Source organism: Drosophila montana, unplaced genomic scaffold (genome assembly GCF_035044405.1).
Source record: "Drosophila montana isolate Dmon_TW-CO22-7 unplaced genomic scaffold, ASM3504440v1 contig_1083_1, whole genome shotgun sequence".
NCBI classification, from domain to species: Eukaryota; Metazoa; Arthropoda; class Insecta; order Diptera; family Drosophilidae; genus Drosophila; species Drosophila montana.
Window position 1 is genome coordinate 44610 of NW_026996074.1, and position 20143 is coordinate 64752.

A 20143-nucleotide genomic window follows, 5' to 3' on the forward strand; every position below is an offset into this window, starting at 1 on the left:
TGGTCCGCTTTTATGTGGGCGCCACTTTGTTGCAGAAAACAAAAAAAGGAATAACGGATGCATACTTTCAGGTCGCGGCGCGCAATTGAATTGGTCGGAAATTTTGTTTGCATATGTGAATAAAACATTAAACAAGAAAAAATTGAGTCTGCCCTTCATATATATATACGAAAATCATATGCAATGGAGCAAAATTTTTTGTTTTTTAAATTCATTTTCCCAATTTGGCTTCTTCTTATAAATACCGGTTAAAGCTGTTAACAAGTTACAAATATTAACTTTTCCAAAATATCCATAGTTGCATATTTGCATTAAGCCCGACTGTCATTATTTACACGATGCAAATAAATAATTCGAGCGTCGCTCATAAAAGTAAATAATGACTGTCCGTTTTAATTAAACGCACAAAAACATTTATTTTTTTATTTTAGAATTCGTTGTAATTTTTTTGCCTGCGTCATGCAGACATGAGCGATGGCACGGGAGAAACAATTACATGCAACATGCATCTTTTAGGCGCGTACTGCATTTAAACGTCGGGCGGCACTTGAGGCGAGGCCAGCTTGGAGAGCATCAAGACCTAGACCGAACAACCAGAAGCCAAGATATAAAAAACCACGTGCCACTCGTAAGGGCCAAGTGCATGCAAACATGACCGCCCACATCCGTTTATCCTTTGCTTATAACCGAAAGGCAAGCGTTTATTACTGTACCCTGTGCAAAAACAAAATATTTAAACAAGCGTTTTTAATGCAAATGCAGATATATACAACTAAATTATGTATGCCGTAAGTATGCAGTATGCCGTTGATCTACGTAATTTAAGTATGAATATCTGCTCTACTTTTACTTTCTAAAGTTTCTTAGAATACTCTTTTGGCAGAAATGCCAAACTCATTCATAACTTTTTTAATTACGAAAAAAAATAAGCTTAGTGTAAGAATAATCGTTTTCAATGCTAAGGGTTCGTATTCTTTGAGTATCTGGCAGTCTAGCATCCATAAATATTGTCTTATCGTTTTTTACCTATGGCTACTGCGTTTATTTTTGTTTAACTAAAATTGAACTTGAAAACAGCGATGTTGCTGAACTGTAGCTGGCCGTTTATCGCGTATCCTCATTCTGGCATTCTTCGAGGTCAAAGATTTTCGCAGCCATAAAACTCGAATGTGCAATGCAGCAATTTGCATTTAGATTGCCAGGCACTTCTTGTAACGCTTACAACGGATATTGTATTATATAGTCACTGTTTCAATTAACAACATTCAGCCGTTCATCCCAACTCTTACATGCTTTGGTCTTTTTAGCAGACATTCAAATATTTACGCTGGCAATGACAAACATAATTAGCATTTAATTAAAATAAAATTGCGCAATGCTTTTGTTGATAGACAAGCAATTGGTGATTTGATTATTGAAATCAAATAAAGCTGCCGCAAAAGCCTGCACGCCTTTGACAATGTAAATATACGTATATATAGTGCTGATAGCATGATCAAATCCCTATTTACAGGCCGTTGTATTCTGGGAATGGTTCACCACCACCCCTTGACCCGACCACCGTATAAAATTGATAAAGCGCGGCAACAGTTTTGTGTTATTTCGCGGTGTGTCATTTATCTATAAATGGAATTTATACTGTTAATTACATTATGGTCTCGGAAATGGCATTTATTCCCTCAGATAAGCCGCCTGACCACAAAATGTAAGGGTGGCGCCACCTGTTGTTCGTTGGAGTCGGTCGATCTGCCGCTGCAACAGCAGGTCGCACAAATTCAATTTGAAATTGCATTTAAAAAAAGATACAACACAAAAGACGTCAAAATGACAATTGAACTACGTAATAGAGGGTTGCCAATAGAGTTTATTAACTGCATAGAGTGATTTTTATTATAAAAAGACTATGGATTAATACTTGTTGATAAAAATTAATTTTACCCATGCCATCAAGCCTTAACACCTAGCAATGTTAAAAAGTACTCGGCGTAAACTCGAACTTTTGAATATTATGGGTTGAAACATATGGAGCTACCCTCTTAGAACGTAAATTTCAAGCTTGTGCGCGATTCTCGTTTTTGCTGTCTGTATATTGTTGAGCAAACAAAGCGAATTTTTTGCACATATGGAACACAGCAATTGATTGCCGTGATATGAGAGAAATGAGATATACATGTATTTGAAATTGGCACAACAATAATTTGATTACACCGAAACGCATCAACGCCGATAACACAAAATAGTCCATATACGTACATCTATATGAATTGCATTGCTAAGTTACGATTTTAAATTCCTAAGGTTTAATGAGTATTTTAGGTTAGAGACAATTACAAACTAACAAAAATATACAACTGGAATGTAATATAATAAACAATCCTGAATTACGCATAAACAATTTTAGAAATAGAACCGTGGTCGTAGCACCACTAAAGCTTAGTTGCACACTAACACTTGCATTATGCATAAGATTACAATATATAATTGTATAAATTAACTAATCAAATAGCTACGTGAGAATTTTTTGGCTAGGCAAGCTAATCAATGCGTATGACGCCAGCACCAACACCACCGCTGTGCGCGCACATTGGAGGCATGAAGGTCCACTTTTCTGTCTCCGGATCGTAGACTTCAACGGTAGACAGATTCGTTTCGCCATCATAGCCGCCTATGGCCCACAGCTTACCCATATTGGCAGCCAACGCGACACGCGATCTTTTACAGTTCATGGGCGTCACCAGTTTCCACGTGTCTGTTAGCGGATCGTAGCACTCCACTGACCGCAGAAACGAGTTGCCACAGTAGCCGCCACACACGTATATTTTTCCATTGAGGGTGGCTACGCCCAATCGACAGCGACGATTCAGCATAGGTGACATCTTGATCCATATATCCTCGTTCTGATCATAACGCTCCACAGAGTCAAAAATTGACAAGCCATCATGGCCCCCTAACGCATAGACGTAGCCATTTAGCTGTGTAACTCCGCCTGCTGAACGATATTTCATCATTTGGGCCACCTGAGATGACAGTAGTGGATATAATGAGTATCACCTTTGATATGTTAAAGCAATTCTACACACCGTTTTCCAAGTATTGGTCTTCGGATAATAAACCTCGACAGTGTTAAGCGAAGTAACGCCATCGTAACCACCACAAACATAAATGCAATCATCCAAAGCAGCCACCCCAACGGCGCTGCGTTTGCACAGCATTGCACAGCCCTGAGACCATTTGTTTTTGCGCGGATCATAGACCTCCACTGTCGACAGTCTTTCGGTGCCGTTGAATCCGCCAAATGCGTACAATTTACCGTCCAAAACAGCCACACCAACTCTTGAGCTGTCAATTAAATATTAAATATATGAATTAAAATGCAATTAACAATATATATGAGAATTTAAACTCACCGCATCATGGACATTTGTTCACCCATTTTCCATTTCTTAGTAATCGGATCGTAAATCTCCACAGTGCTAACCGACTCACCAGTGCTGGCTAGACCACCTACGGCATAAATTTGGCCTGTGAAGAACTCGCCGCACCGTTGACGAGTGCGAAAACTTTGAAGCAAGCCACGGCGCTCAGGCATTAAATGAAAGTCTTTTGCCTCATCTAGCAGATCGCGACATTGGTGAGATGAACGTATTAATTCCTCGCGTGCAACACGATCCGCTAAAAATTGCGGTGATAAGAGCGGCAGACGCACTGCGGCCAGTACTTGCGGAAATAGATCCGAACGCTTCTCCTCGGCGTATTTAACCCAACGCATGCAAGCTTCAAACACAACCTCCTCGTTGCGCACGTTAAGTCCATCGCGTCGCATTAGCTCCAGCAACTGTTCGCAGTCCAGTGAAAGGAACTCTTCAGATTGGGATACCTTGGCAAAGTTTTGGTCAATGTACTTGTCTGCGGCATCAGTTAAGTGGCGACAGATCATCGAGTCGCCAAAGGTGCGTATTCCCAGTACATTATGCGGATGAAAGCGGGAGATGAGAAAACCAGCGCAAGCGTCGCGCACATTGGAAAGTTGCAGAAACGAAGCGCCCACCATAAGGCTTTGGACGTTTTGGTTATCGATTCGAACCTGCCCGCTATATACATAATTAATCAGACTTTCCAGAGCGCTAGGTTCAATCTCCTTCATAGTGATTTCTCTGATGCGACTCTCCGCCATGTTGTTGGTGAACATTGCATAAAAGTATGGTACAGTGGCAGCCAGAACAACGCGATGCGCCGAGAATGTCTGATCCTCAACCTGTATGTGCATGTGTTTATATTTAAAAACTGGCAGTTGATAATGATAATGCAAAGATCCGGAGATTGGCAACCAACCTTCAGTGTGACATCACAAAGTTTGCCCAGTCTTCGTATCTCCTTGAACAATGGAAAACTCTCGCAGAATAGCTGTTCATGCTTGTATATTAAGGATTGATCCTCCAGTTGATTGTCGCTCAGATCCATGCTTATGGTCTCAGGCTCCTTTACTATCAACAACAACCAAAAACAAATCCACTGCAATAAAATACTTCGAAAAATACCATAATAAACAATCGCTAGAGATGGACAAATTAACGATTGCTTAGTCACTGTTAATACTGTGAAACAGTACTAGATTCCAAACAAATTAAACAAGTGTAGATTTAACAAGCTTGTATTTTATTTGATATATATCAAAAAGCACATTTCAAATGTCGAGAAAAAATTGATGAGATATGTCTGATATAAAAACATAACTTATATTGGGTTGAGATTTTATTTATGAACTCTATAAATCTATAATTATTGTGAACATCAATGACATATTGACCTTTAAATGCTAAGTTTTTACTTACTAACAGTGAAATACTTTCATCTTGTTTCGATTTTCGGTGTTTTTGGTGAAAATATCGATAGAAAATCAGCTGATTCATACAAAATCAAAACTCAACTGCAGGGTGACCGTCTACTGCTTCTTCTGTTTTCTAGCACATATGTAATAAATATTTTGTTTGCGAATTACTGACGTCTCCAAATTTAAAAACAGATTTTTTCTAAATATTTTGTGGTCATATAATATATATGTAACATGAACAATCATTTAAAGACGACGGGTTGAAATAACAGCTCATATTGTCCATCCCTAATTGCGACATCGACTAAAGCTATCGTTTATCGTTAATTTACCCATCTGACAAGTTATTCACTTTTTATTTTGTACAATTATTTGAAGAGTGGAGCGAACAGTTAATATCCACACATGTTTGCTAGTTAAAGTTTAAGAGATCAGACAGACAGCATTGAACATGGATACATCAACTAGGGACACACAGGTACGTGCAGGCTACAAAGTCATGAGCGAGCAAAAAGGGCAACGAAAGCAAAACAATGACGTCTCATTTACATAAATATGTACATGGATGTATATGTATGTATTTCTATATGCTTGCAGAAGAATCCAATTGAAGCTCTGAGTAAAGATGAACTCATCAACAAGTACAAAGGACTGATTGGTATTGCAAAAAAAGCTAAGCAGGCCAAAGATGGTAAGCCAATGTGGTAAAATCAGTATTGTCTCCTAAATTATATGCTTGTCTTATGAACAGAGCTCACCGAAGAGAATCGGCAGCTGAAGGAAGCATTGGCTAAGGCCGCCGCCAAACAGAGCAGTCTTCCCGCAATGCAGGAGATGCTGCAGGATTTCACCGACAAGAACCTTATTTTAACAGAGCAACTGAACACCCTTCAGCGCAGGGCCAAAGAGGATACCGATCGATTGGAACAATATGAAATTGAAAACGAGAGCCTAAAGCGTCAGCTGGGACGCCTGAGCGATGAAAATGATGATCTGCTTGCGGACATTGAGCGAATGGAGCAGGCTATGCAGCAGGTTAACGCACTTGGGAGCGAACAACGCAAGAATCTTGAACTTCTTGAGTTGGACATTTCCAAAATTAAAGAGGCCGAGGCACAAAATGACATACTAAGGCAACAGGCTGATAGTGCAGCAGAAGAGGCAAAACAACGAGGGTCTGAACTTGCCGAGCTCCAGCAAAAGTATGAGTCGGTTAAGATGCTTAACTCGGAGCAGCGAAAGAAGTTTAATTCACTCAAAGATAGGTTTATCGATGTGCATCGCAAACTCAAAAACGTGAAGGAGTGCAAGTGTGTGCTTCTCGAAACACAACACGAATACGCGGCTTCCGTATCCAAGTGGCAGCAGGAGATTATCAAAGCATCGCAACTACTCTGTGCCAAAATGACAGCGTTGCAGCAGGAAAATATGCAGCTAAAGAACCGGCTAGAGGCGCTAATAGCAAATAACCAAATCTCCGGTCATAACAAGCAGTTCTTGCAAAAAGTTTGTGAGCTGGAGCGTTTGTCCAAGCTGGTAAAGAAGGAGCATCGGGAAAATCACCATCCACAGACGACATTAGACGTTGATCGTGTACTTGCCAAGTTGAACTGCGTGGAGCAGCTGGCAAACGTTGTTAGGGGGCAACAGATCTCACTGCAAACTGTAGAGACTGTTAGCACTTTCAATGTAGACTACTTTAATTCAAAGCTCAATCAAATGCAGAGATTGACTCAGGCATTGCGGGAAGAGCGCGGTCGACAAGAAAGCTCATTGAAGATAATGAAGCTACAACACGAACGCGAGAATGCGCAACTGGAGGCAAATTGTGTGGAGTTGCGGCAGCAGAATGAAGATTTGCAAACGCGCTTTCAACTAAAAGAGCACGAGCATGCCGATTTGCTGGACGAGATGCGTGAGCTGAATGAGGCGTTAAAGGCGCGTGGCGATGTCATTTCACGCATGCAGGAGCAGCATGATAAGAGTCACAAGGAGTTGCAAACGATAACAGAGAATCTAACTGAAAAGTCAAAGCAACTGGAAGAACTCCAGAGCAAAATTGAGGAACTGGATCAACAGGAGCAACTTAATGGGGATGCACAAAGCGATGTGCTGTCTATCTCTACCATTTCACGAGCTGAGGAGCTGAGTCGCTTGCGTGAACTGGACGATGGATATGAGGAGAAGTACAATAAGATGCGCGCGTTAGCGGCAAAGTTAAAAAAGAAACTACAGGAACAGGCACAGCAAATTAAAATCATGGAGCAAACAGGAGCAGCTAAGCTCGAAACCGAAGTGGAGGCCATTAAAACAGCGCAGGCGCAGCTTCAACAAGATTTGAATGCAGCACGAGCCGAAAACCAAAAACTGAAATACAAGGAGAAGTCAAAGAGCTCGAATGTATTGAGCCTGGAAATTGACGCCGCTGAGAAATCTCTGGCCGAAGTGAGTTCAAAACTATTGGCCAAGACAACAGATCTGGAAGCGCTCAGGGACACATTGACTATCAAGGAGAACACCATTACCCAGCTTCGTCAGGAGATAATCATTTTGGAACAGGCCCAGAACGGGGAGGCAGCACATAGCAAACAGCTAAAGCAGGAAATTGATCGCATGCAAACACAGCTAAAGGATGCTGTGCATGGCAAACAGGAGGCTCTTTCTGCGAAAAAGGACCTGGAGCAGAGCGTTGAGAAGCAAAAGCTGCAGGTCGATGAAATGCAACTTCAGCTAGCTGAGAACACTCATAAATACGAGACCCAGCTCAAGCACTTCCAGGAGCTGCTAGCAGACAGCATACAACAGCTAGAAATGCGACAGGACGCTTTTAACCAACTGGAGGCGACTTTGCGCCAAGCCGAACGCACCAAAGAGCAGCTCCAATCGGAGTACTCCGACTACAAGCTTAAGGCACAGTCGGTGCTACGCAAGCAGCAAAACCGCGATACGGATAAAGAAAATTCCCTTGAGGCAGAATTGGCCACGGTGCGTGCTAATGTTCAGAAACTGCGCACCAACAATGAAGAGTGTGCACTGCGAATTACTCATCTAGAGTCGCAATTAGATAATCTTCAGCGAGAGAACACGAAACTGCTGCGACGCAACCAGGAAATGATTGCGATGGTCGATGAGATGCGGGAGCAAAATGAGACCCTGACACTGGAAAATCAGAGACAGCTGCAACAGCAACTGCAGCAGCACCGGCTCCAGATTGAGCAAATGGACGATGTGCATCAAGTGCGTGTCGCGCAGTTGCAGCAACAAATTGAACAGTTTGAGAAGGCGGCCAAAGCCAATCAAGTTCTCCCCCTAGGACCCATGATAGCAACTGTAGGCGTCGAGTCTACCAGCCCAGAACAGAGCAAAATCGATTTCCTGTTGGATCACGATAGCAGTGGGGAAACACTTGCACAGTTGGCAGCACAACGCAAAATTTCCACTGCTTCGCGTCGTTCCCACGATTTTATGCCACTGGATGAACTACTGAATACATCTCTGAATGCTATTAATAGCGATACGGTGACAATGATTTCCCATTTCGGACGCAGCGTCAGCTTGCAGGACGATGATTTAGAGTTGGATGCAGGATGTAGGGAAACTCAAGCGGCACTGTTAGCCACCAAAGAGCGTTTGAGCATACAGGAGAGCCGTGTGCGTCATCTGACCGCCCTGCTAGCAGAAAACGAACAGGATCTGGCCAAGCTAACCCAAATGAATGATATGCTCAAAGAGGAACTTCGCCGTCAGGAACGATCCGAAGAGCGGGAACAGCACATGCACAACTCAGAATATCTTAAAAACGTATTCCTAAAGGTAAGCTTTTGTTTATAAACTATTACATCACTATCATACAAATCGCTTAATTCCCAAATGAAGCGAACCCGGTTTTTTGTTGATAGTTTTTTTTTTGTGGTGAATAGTTTTTACAAATGTGTGTAGTATAAAGGTAATAGAAAATATAATCCTACAAATACAGTTTATCACATTGACTAATTCTGATGAGCGGCAACGCTTGGTGCCAGTACTGAATACAATTCTACGGTTGAGTCGCAACGAGGTGGATATGCTTAACTGTGTGGCTAAGGGACAGAAAGGTAAATTGAAAGCTAAAACCATTTTCGTTATGATTCTTAATAATATATTTGTCACTTAGTTTCTAATGAGGGTAACAATCGCAGCTGGACTGGTTTTTTGAGTGCGTGGAGTGGAGGCGGGAACACAGCGAACAACAATAATTAACTGACTCCTGCTATTTGGCTTTAATGGTATTATACTTTGTAAGGGCGATGCAGTCGCCCTTATTGGCTAGTTTATCTCTATATGTACTATATATTGTGTAAATTTTGTATATGGTTGTTGTCACCAAAATTGTATTTATGTATTTTTAAAACGATTCTGTTGAACTTCTGATTTAGTGCTGTCCTTTAAATATGTATATCACATAGAGCGCCCTATACAACACTCTATAACCAATATATATATATGTAAAAAAACATTTCTTTGTTATTTTTTAAACGATGGCCAAATATCAAAACGAGAATAGGAAATATAACAAGTGCGAATGTTATTTTGTTATGCAAATTGCATTTGTAGATAGTTTAATTTCAAATTCTATTACCATTAAGATCAGACTATAAAATCAATGCTTGCGTTTTGTGTGTATGTATAAACTTAAAAATCAATTATGTATATTGTATGTATATATCTTTAGACTGTATAAATACCATCTAAAATTGGCTAAAACTATTCGAAGTTTATGCATACATTTACACTTATTAATTGTATAAATCAAACACAAAGATTATACAATTTTTATAACTAAACAAAAAGTCAAAATCAGCAGAGAAATAAAAAATCACATTTCGCACATCGCAGCCACGACGGCGACAAGGCTAAAAACAAAGTATACTATTGCCTAAATACTCGTACTAATCAGTGTTGTGACAGCCCTGTGGAATTATTGCCAAACCCCCGCATAGTTGCCCACCAGTGTAGCAGGAAGGGGCCCACCAGCCGCAAACAGTCGCATCCGAGTGCTGTCATAGCAGTGCGTGTAAATGGCAGGCACATATTTCACCTGCTGGAACCCGTCCATTTCATCCTCCGGATACTACAACATCGAAGCAATTAAATGAAATATAAGTTCTTTGCTGTTAACTACATACCACAATGCCTTTGCTGCACTTAAGCGCCACGGTGCGCGAAGCATTAACGCTGCTTTCTAAATACTTTCCAGCACGTATGTCATAGAAAAGTAACATGCCCAGCCCGGTTCCCACCGTTAAAAGATTACCCTCAAAGGATGTGGCGCGTATGCCACAACCACTGTAACGGGATGTGATCTTTTTGATCGTCTGTAGCGTGCGTGCATCTAGCAGAATCGTGTAGGAGCGACAGCCGACAGCGTAGAGCCCATCGCTATGATACGCAATACTTACATTGTCCTGGCAGTTAGGGAGCTTGCGTGAGAGTGTTTGCTTGAAGGTCTCTGCATTAAAGATGTGTATATAACCGTTAAGGGAGAGCGCTGCGATCTCTTTGAACTCTTTGTTGAAACACAACGATCGTATCTGCAAATCCGCTTATCGAACAGTTAGGGACACATTTCTTATTTGTATAAAACAATTTCTTACCCGCTGCGCGGTGCGCACTTCCTTAACACTCAGCGGATGTATAGTGGCAAATGTGGGGCAAGATTCCTCTCCGCCGTCAGGAAAGTCCATATGATCTTCGTTGATGCGCCACAGAGCCATGCGAGAGTCTTTGGAGCCCGAGACAAGAAACTGATCATCCAACCAGCACATTCCCATAATCAAGTCTCGATGCCCGCTTTCTCCTACACAAACTGGATCCAGTGTGGGCAACCGGTACACGGCGATATCAGATGAATTACGTGCACCAGTGGCTAAAAATGACCGACTGGGTGACAGTTCAATTGCATGCAAGCCGCCTTGGATCTCTGGATGATTGGCACGACTATTAGAAAGAGTAGGTATGGCATCCACACGACGCATATTCACATCATAGACAAGCAGCTTATTGCACTTGGTGCCGAACACCACCTGACGGTTACTCAGCCATTTGGAGCAAAATACCTTGTTGATGTAACCTAAACTGATTTGCGTTTCGCGCAACATATCGTGGGTGAGCACATAGCGACTGGTGTATTCCGCATTGACGCTGCGACGCTATATAAGTTGAAAGTTCATTAGCAACTGGAAGACTTTTATCTACTTTGAACTCACATCGCGTAATGAATTCTCCCTGCTTCGCAGATAGTCGCACAAATTATAGGAGGTGTTGAGGACCTCGTCCTGCTGTTGAGGAGTCTCCTCGTCGCTGCCAGAATCCTCGTAGGTAACGAAGTCGTCTGGTTTGTCTGGCTTCCGCCTTCGTTCCTGTCGCATCGCCCTCTGCTTAGCCCGACGCTCCTCCAGACGTGAATTCACATGACAGGATGGGTAGGTGCCTACAATGCTATCACGTATGGTTTTCACCATGCCATTGAACATTTTTACTGCGATGTATTCAATCCTATTACTTATATTCCTAAAAAGTATTTTTAGTGATAATTCTCCATTGTCCAAACAAAAATGGTGGTGCGCGAGTATCGATTAAAGCAATCAGGCTTATTTAAGCGATAGATGAAATTTCGATAAGCGATTACTGAACTGAATTTCAGTGCTGCACATTCCAGTTCAATATTAGATGGTTCATTTAGAAGAGGAACACATCTACTCATATATCTTTTAATAAAAAATTGTAATTTCAACAATGTTAGTAGCAATTTCTATAGCAGCTCATATACATGCCTTACCACAGTATCTGTTTCCCATGCGAAAGTCTGACAATAGAGTTCATTGAACAATATACATTTACTGTGTGTTGATAAATATTGTAATATATGATATCGAAATATATTGAGCTTAAGCCAATCGACAATTTATAACAAAAATTAGCTCTATTTGCACATTTTTCGTTGGTGTTCCTATGTAAGTACTTATGAGATGCCAGTGATAGCACAGTATTATCACATACATCCGTCATCCAAGTTAAGGTTCATTTCGTTCACCCATATTTGTGGTTCATTATTGCATCCCTTATAAACACCATTTGTATTCTTCTCGATTTTATATAGTTCCTTTAGTTCATTTTTCGTATACTTGCCATGTTTATATACAAATATTACCTCGAAAGGACTTAATGCAAACGAATATTCTTGTTTACGCATCACCATGAACTATCAAACCAAGCGTATGATGCGGCAAAATTCTGTGTCCATTGCGGCCAGTGAGGTGGGCAGCGTCGCATCGCCTATTATAGCATCGACATCGACTACGCCTAGTGCTCCACAGTTGCAGAACCTTGAAGACAACAAACCCGTGCACGTGCATCGTCAGGTGATACTGGTACAGGGTGGCAACGTGTCGCAAGCGCAACACCAGCAGCTGCAATCAGTGACAACAACGGCACCCAACCAAAATGCAAACATGGCCGCTATCCAAATTGCGGACGATGCACCCGTCTCGTTGCTAACAGAGATTGCAGACATAATGCGAAGCTTTGGCGACAGCGATCAGCCGCGAACTGCTAGCGTCAAGCTGGTGGAACAGATCCTGCAGCAGCAGCTACGTGGTATTTTCAATGAAGCCTCACTAGTGGCTATGCGCCGAAAACAGAACCCCTGTCCCTCGCAAGCGGACTTTGAGTTCCTGATGCGTAACCATCCCGTGAAGATAGCGCGCATGCGGAAACATTTAAAGGACATGCGTATACTGAAACGATTTCTGAGCATCCGTACCGGTAGGCCACAGGATTTTATGGATGACCTGGAGCAGCCGGAGGAGGACGAAGAGCTAGCCATTGAGGTACAGGAGCTACACGATGAGGATCGCATGCGTCGTCTGTTTCGCGCTGATCGCATTTCTCAAATACTCACTGGCCAGCAGTATCTCGAGTTCAACGAAGCCCGAAAAACTTCATTCTACTGCCGACACGGGGAAAAGATCAAGAACAAGTTTAGACGATTTCTGGACTTGCCCGCCGATTTGCGTATTCCCACTCCCACGATGAATATTTTGGCCTATTTGGCGCACGAGACTATTGCGGCTATTGTGGACTACTCGATACTGACCCGGCTGAATTCAGATAACCGCGCCACAGAGCCATACAGCCGTGTCACCTCAGCCGGAGGTAGTCCAGCAATGATGCATGTATGTCCAGAGGTGACACAGGGTCGCGGCATGGAGGTGGTCAAACCCATAAGCGTGCAAGAAATACACGAAGCAATGCGTCGATTTCGACAGATGAGCAATCGCAAAATTGGTCGCTATCGCAACTCCTGTGACATTGATTTCCGGCGCAGCTTTTTGGCTATTTAGTAGATATTGATTTTAAATACTTTAGATATAAATTAATCAAGCTATGTCCGCCTAGAGTTCTGACGGGCAGTGTAAAATAAAAGGGAAAATGAAAACTATTTACTGCTAAAAGTGTTCATATTTCATTATCAGATAATTGAGGTATGTAATTTGTAACAAAAAACTTTCTTTGGATTCTAGTTTCATGTAAGGTAACTTAACCTGAAATATAAACCTCTTCTAGCTGATGGGTTTCGGTACATAATAACAAATATTAGCAGTGCATAAAAATATTTCAATATTTCGAATGTATGGATATAAATCTCCCATATTATTCGCTTTGAACTATATTTCTACAATCGTTGAATTCTTGTTTGCGTCGGAATGAAATTAGAGATTGGACTTGAACGATAAAAGTTCAAGCAGCCCACTACAATTCATTACTAATAATTGCAAATACGTCGCAATTAACAAATTAAGAGAGTTTAAAGAAAATACAAAGTTATTAGTATATACACATACATAAATAGGCAAAAGCTTAAGCGTGGAGGTTAATAATTTATAATATATACAGAAATTTGCTGCAAGAATTTACACAAGCATACATATATTTCTAATAATCACAAACATTTTTATTATACTAATAATCACTGAGCATGTGATAATTGATAACCCTCTAACGCGCAAAGCGCTAAAATTGTGTTACACCTGGTCAGGAACTCTCTTATTAATCTCTGTTAGAAAATATGTATGCAAAATAATATTACCCGTATAACAAAGCCAATTTTAAAAGCAACAACTATTAAGCTAAGCATACGCTCAAAATAACTTAATTTATTTACGTTTTTTCAATAAGCTTTCTGAAAGCTTTTGAGAATTTGATTTGGTTCTCCCACAATAAGACTGTGTGCAAACATAAAAAGCTTGCGGACTGCTGGCATTCTATTAATTGATCATAGCGAAAAATTAGTTTAATTTTCGAGTCAAGCAGGTGAAGACCGCGGCGAGCGCAAAATGTTAAAAGTACGCAGTTACTTGGCCATAAGTCAGTCACACAAAGCGGCCCATGCCCTATATGCATGCGCGATTACAGACCAGGTGAGGGTGAGATACACTTGATAGATTAAATATACTTATAATAATTTTTTTTAGCGTTGTCAAAGTACTGCAGCTGCAGTTAAGGAGCCAAGTGCCGCTAGAGATGATGTCGAGTGGCAACAGGCACGGCCCTATGAGGATGTTCCGTATGCCAATCCGCTTTCGCTAACCTTTAACATGGCATTTCCCGGAGGGAAATATAAAAATCTGGATTTATCCCAACTGATATTGGCAATGCGTAGAGACTATGGTGAAATCTTTCGAATTCCAGGCATTTTTGGAAGCGATCCCGTGTTGACCACATATAATCCAAAGGACTTTGAAGTTGTCTTTCGTAATGAAGGTGTGTGGCCGCATAGACCAGGCAGCGATACCATGAGATATCATCGCGAGAAGCATCGAAGGGATTTTTTTCAAGGTGTCGAAGGGTTAATACCTACCCAAGGTAAGGCGTGGGGTGAATTTCGCAGTATTGTAAATCCAGTGCTAATGCAGCCGAAGAATGTAAGACTCTACTACAAGAAAATGTCACAGGTCAACTGCGAATTTGTTGATCGGTAAGCAGATCAGCTTTACATTTTCACCCAACATTATTGTAGCTTAAATACAAATTCTTACGAACGTTTCTTCCAGTATCAAAGCAATAAGAAATCTCAGCACGCTGGAGGTTCCGGACAATTTTATAGAATATATAAACAGTTGGACTTTAGAGTCGGTCTCCGTTGTCGCGTTAGACAAGCAGCTCGGCCTCCTGAAGGACTCGCACACTGATGAAAACGCCAAGCTTCTCTTTAAAAGCTTGGATGAGTTCTTTACCTATGCCGCCGTTTTAGAAGTACAACCATCACCTTGGCGCTACATTCAGACCCCAATGTTGAAGAAGTTGATGAATGCCTACGACAACATACAGAAGGTGACCCTGGCTTACGTGAATGAGGCACTGGATCGCTTGAACGCGGAGGCGCAGAGGGGCGTAGTGCGACCCGAAAGGGAACAGAGTGTACTCGAGAAATTGCTGAAGATAGATAAGAAAGTGGCTATAGTCATGGCCATGGACATGCTAATGGCCGGCGTCGATACCGTAAGCAGATACTTAACTAATACGAATCAAATTTCATTTAAATTTTTCTTAGACTTCAAGCACTTTTGCCGCACTGATGTTGTCAATTGCGACCAACCCGAATAAGCAGGATAAGTTGCGCGAGGAAATCATGCGCGTACTCCCCAATAAAGACTCGGAGTTCACAGAGGCATCCATGAAAAATGTTCCCTACTTGCGCGCCTGCCTCAAAGAATCGCAGCGACTGCTGCCCCTTGTGATTGGGCATGCGAGGACAACTATTCGTGACTGTGTTTTGAGTGGCTATAGGGTGCCAGCAGGCACATTTGTCTCCATGGTTCCCCTAAATTCGCTTACTAGTGAAAAATATTTTCCCCGACCATTAGAGTTTCTGCCAGAACGTTGGATGCGCAATGAGACGGGTTCAGAGGCCAAGTGCCCGGCAAATCCTTTGAAAACAACCAATCCCTTTGTGTTTTTGCCATTCGGTTTTGGGCCTCGCATGTGCGTAGGTAAACGCATTGTGGATATGGAATTAGAACTCGGCGTTGCTAGGATTATAAGAAATTTCAGGGTTGAGTTCAACCATTCGACGGAGAATGCTTTTCGGTCGGTACTTATCAATAAGCCCAATATACCACTCACGTTTAAGTTTACTGACTTGAAAAATTAATGACTTGAAAAATTAAATACTGCCTAAAATAATAATTGATAGCTGTTACGCATTTAATAATTCAGCCAAGCACAAATCATTAATCTTTTTTTTGTACATATATGTAAATACACTTTGTGATGAAATAATCGTGCCTTTTCTTTAACACTTTGGCTACCCAGGTTTCATAAAGTCAATAGCATATAGTATAGGGGGTACAGACTGTCGCGGTTTGACTTCCTACTTGTTTGCATTTTCTGGCAAGTCGTTAAAATAAAAATTTCTACACGCATTTTTGCAATCGTGTTATAGCACGCACCCCCTATACATTTTTCATATAACAAAGTTATAATAATAAAAAAATAATAACGCCATCACTCGAAACGCATTGAAGAAGTTGTATTAATAGCTTATCTGAGAAATTTGTATTAAAGTGATTTTTATTTCCACTGCGATAAGAACTGCATTTATTTTTTTTATAACATTTTTTTGTTTGCTCGCCGTTTGATACGTGCTGTGATTTCAACTTGCGAAATACGATTGAGCATGCTGTGAATAGTTTCATCTCTATATATAAAACTGTTTGTCCTGACTGATTGACTGACTGACTGACTGATTGGTGATCAACGCACAGCCCAAACCGTAAGAGCTAGGAAGCTGAAATTTCCACTGTAGCTACCTTATGTGATGTAGGTGCACGTTAAGACGGGGTTTCGGGAAATTCCACCCGCAAGTGTGGAAAAATCGCGAAAAACGTTTGTATGTAACTCTTTTGTTTACCATCCGATCGGCCTCAAACTTATGTTCAAAGATCTTTGTTCAAATTCATTTGAGGGGTGCTTCACACTTTTAGGAAAATCCGTTCCTCCTTGGTGGAAATGGAGGTCAAAGATTTGGTGGGTGACGATTCGCGCTCAAATTCATTTTCAGAGATCTATAAGAAAAATCATTTGAGACGTGTTTCACACTTTTCGCAGAATTCAAACTTCTTCGGAGGGAATGCGATTTAAAGATTTTTTGGGCGAAGTTTTAAGTTGTCTCCGATTTGCTTCAAACTTATTTTCAAAGCTCTACATAAGAACTTAATAAATACGTATATTAGCGATTTGAGAAATTCCACCCGTAACAGTGGTAACTTAGCGGAAAACGGTTGTATGAACGTTTTTTGTTTACGATCCGATCGGCCCCAAACTTATTTTCAAAGATCTTTGTTCAAATTCATTTGAGGGGTGTTTCACACTTTTCGAAAAATCTGTTCCTCCTTGGTGGAAGTGGAGGTCAAAGATTTGGTGGATGACGTTTTGTGTTCAAATTCGTTTCCAAGGATCTATAAGAAAAATCATTTGAGACGTGTTTCTCACTTTTCGCAGAATTCAAACTTCTTCGGGGGGAATGCGATTTAAAGATTTTTTGGGCGGCGTTTTTAGTTGTGTCCGATTTGCTTCAAACTTATTTTTAAAGCTCTTCATAAGAACTTAACAAGTACGTATTTCAGCGATTTGGAAAATTCCACCCGCAACAGTGGTAAATTGGCGGAAAAAGGTTGTATGAAAGTTTTTTGTTTACCATCCGATCGACCCCAAATTCATATTTAAAGATCTATGTTTAAATTCATTTAAGGGGTGTTTCACACTTTTTGAAAAATCCATTCCTCCTTGGTGGAAATGGAGGTCAAAGATTTGGTGGGTGACGTTTCGCACTCAAATTCATTTCCAGAGATCTATAAGAAAAATCATTTGAGACGTGTTTCACACTTTTCGCAGAATTCAAACTTCTTCGGAGGGAATGCGATTTAAAGATTTTTTGGGCGAAGTTTTAAGTTGTCTCCGATTTGCTTCAAACTTATTTTCAAAGCTCTACATAAGAACTTAATAAATACGTATATTAGCGATTTGAGAAATTCCACCCGTAACAGTGGTAACTTAGCGGAAAACGGTTGTATGAACGTTTTTTGTTTACGATCCGATCGGCCCCAAACTTATTTTCAAAGATCTTTGTTCAAATTCATTTGAGGGGTGTTTCACACTTTTCGAAAAATTTGTTCCTCCTTGGTGGAAATGGAGGTCAAAGATTTGGTGGATGACGTTTTGTGTTCAAATTCGTTTCCAAGGATCTATAAGAAAAATCATTTGAGACGTGTTTCTCACTTTTCGCAGAATTCAAACTTCTTCGGGGGGAATGCGATTTAAAGATTTTTTGGGCGGCGTTTTTAGTTGTGTCCGATTTGCTTCAAACTTATTTTTAAAGCTCTTCATAAGAACTTAACAAGTACGTATTTCAGCGATTTGGAAAATTCCACCCGCAACAGTGGTAAATTGGCGGAAAAAGGTTGTATGAAAGTTTTTTGTTTACCATCCGATCGGCCCCAAATTCATATTTAAAGATCTATGTTTAAATTCATTTAAGGGGTGTTTCACACTTTTTGAAAAATCCATTCCTCCTTGGTGGAAATGGAGGTCAAAGATTTGGTGGGTGACGTGTCGCACTCAAATTCATTTCCAGAGATCTATAAGAAAAATCATTTGAGACGTGATTCACACTTTTCGCAGAATTCAAACTTCTTCGTGGGGAATGCGATTTAAAGATTTTTTGTGCGAAGTTTTAAGTTGTGTCCGTTTTGCTTCAAACTTATTTTCAAAGCTCTCAATAAGAACTTAATGAATACGTATTTCGACGATTTGGAAAATTCCACCCGCAACAGTGGTAAATTGGCGGAAAACGGTTGCTTGAAAGTTTTTTGTTTACCATCCGATCGGCCCCAAACTAATTTTCAAAGATCTATATTCAAATTCATTTGAGGGGTGTTTCACACTCTTTGAAAAATCCAAGAAGAATCGAAGATTTGGTGGATGACGTTTTGTGTTCAAATTTATTTCCAAAGATCTATAAGAAAAATCATTAGAGACGTGTTTCACATTTCTCGCAAAATCTAAACTCCTTCGGTGGATAATGAATTTTTAAGATTTTTTTGGTGAATTTTAAGAGTTTTCCGATTTGCATAAAAGATGTTTGATTCCCGTCCGATCAGTTTTATAATCATTTTCAAAGCTTTTTTGATTTTATAACATACGTGCCACGGGCAAGGCCGGGTTATACCCGCTAGTTTACTTATAAATGTACATACGTGTATGAACTATACTTTACAACGGAGAAAATATATGAAACACAATATTTATAATATATGCTGTGAACAGTTTCATTTACTTATAAATGTACATACGAGTATGAACTATACTCTACAACGGAGAAAATATATGAAACACAATATATATTAAACACAACTACATTTCATTTATTTAATTTTCTCGCGTGCCAAATGAAGCATCTGTCATAATTTTTTAAATATGTGACAAAATTAAATAAAAACTTCTTGTTTCTGAAAAATGTTCTTACTCATTAAACAGTACAAATCGGATAGTTCCCATCGTTGAAACATTATTATATAAAAATCCACACTATTTTGCTTTACAAAATATATAATACACTTTGCCTCGACCTGCTTGAGAGGTGGCCTGCAAGTGAAACATTCAATTGAATCCGGCTAAGTGCAATTCGGGCTTAGCGACGAAGTCATGCAGACAGAACAAGAGGCAAAATATCTGGGCGTCATCCTGGATAAGCGACTGACTAAGGCCGCACATCCACGCCTCTAAATGCAAATACAAGACGTTACGTCTAAACTGGATATTGTGCAAATTCACCCTGCGGGGCTCGTCCCATCAGCTGGCTAAAAAGTCGTCAGCATCTTACCCTGCTGCAGTAGTCAATAACCTGATCATACCTTACACAAATTACTTAAACTTTGACCAATGAGGAACCAAATTTTGGCTTCAACGGCTTCCACTTTTGTAATTCTTGTGGTGAGAATCTTGAGGCACTTGCCATCCAAGAGCTGTGAACTTTGCGAAAAGCGTATCAAATAAATCCTCTAAAAGATCTTTGATAATGATTAAGAAACCGATAATAAACAAAAAAAGTTGCAAAAGTTCCCCTAAATTTCCATAATTGTGGGTGAAAAGTCCAAAATCGCTAATTCAGGTTTTCATTAAGTTCTTATGTAGAGATTCAAAAATAGGTTTGAAGCAAATCGGACGAAACTAAAAACTTGGGCCAACAAATCTTTGAAACGCATTTTCCAGCAA

General features: G+C 40.5%; 5 protein-coding genes across 5 annotated transcripts; 3 read left to right on the top strand and 2 right to left on the bottom strand.

The window, feature by feature from the left end:
• Positions 1–2277: 2277 nt before the first annotated feature.
• On the bottom strand, positions 2278–4640 carry KLHL18 (Kelch like family member 18). Its single transcript, XM_064691087.1, has 4 exons — positions 4333–4640; positions 3408–4255; positions 3081–3339; positions 2278–3017 (listed from the first exon to the last, which is right to left on the bottom strand). The coding sequence occupies exons 1-4, from the start codon at positions 4459–4461 to the stop codon at positions 2535–2537; spliced, it is 1719 nt and encodes a 572-aa protein (XP_064547157.1). The 5' UTR covers positions 4462–4640; the 3' UTR covers positions 2278–2534.
• Positions 4641–5148: 508 nt separating this feature from the next.
• Positions 5149–9737, top strand: GCC185 (GRIP and coiled-coil domain containing 185 kDa). The gene is made up of 5 exons (XM_064693137.1): positions 5149–5309; positions 5429–5522; positions 5583–8644; positions 8808–8925; positions 8985–9737. Exons 1-5 carry the CDS (start codon positions 5283–5285, stop codon positions 9068–9070), a joined length of 3387 nt encoding a protein of 1128 aa, XP_064549207.1. The 5' UTR covers positions 5149–5282; the 3' UTR covers positions 9071–9737.
• On the bottom strand, positions 9629–11451 carry DCAF12 (DDB1 and CUL4 associated factor 12-like protein). Its single transcript, XM_064693392.1, has 4 exons — positions 11077–11451; positions 10465–11019; positions 9997–10401; positions 9629–9941 (listed from the first exon to the last, which is right to left on the bottom strand). The coding sequence occupies exons 1-4, from the start codon at positions 11341–11343 to the stop codon at positions 9789–9791; spliced, it is 1380 nt and encodes a 459-aa protein (XP_064549462.1). The 5' UTR covers positions 11344–11451; the 3' UTR covers positions 9629–9788.
• Positions 11452–11969: 518 nt separating this feature from the next.
• Spt3 (Transcription initiation protein Spt3) lies at positions 11970–13310 on the top strand. The gene has a single exon (XM_064693522.1). The coding sequence runs from the start codon at positions 12067–12069 to the stop codon at positions 13210–13212; it is 1146 nt and encodes a 381-aa protein (XP_064549592.1). The 5' UTR covers positions 11970–12066; the 3' UTR covers positions 13213–13310.
• An 833-nt stretch (positions 13311–14143) lies between these two features.
• Positions 14144–16150, top strand: LOC135435939 (probable cytochrome P450 12a4, mitochondrial). The gene is made up of 4 exons (XM_064693261.1): positions 14144–14289; positions 14344–14846; positions 14923–15370; positions 15423–16150. Exons 1-4 carry the CDS (start codon positions 14206–14208, stop codon positions 16020–16022), a joined length of 1635 nt encoding a protein of 544 aa, XP_064549331.1. The 5' UTR covers positions 14144–14205; the 3' UTR covers positions 16023–16150.
• The last annotated feature ends 3993 nt before the right edge of the window (positions 16151–20143 follow it).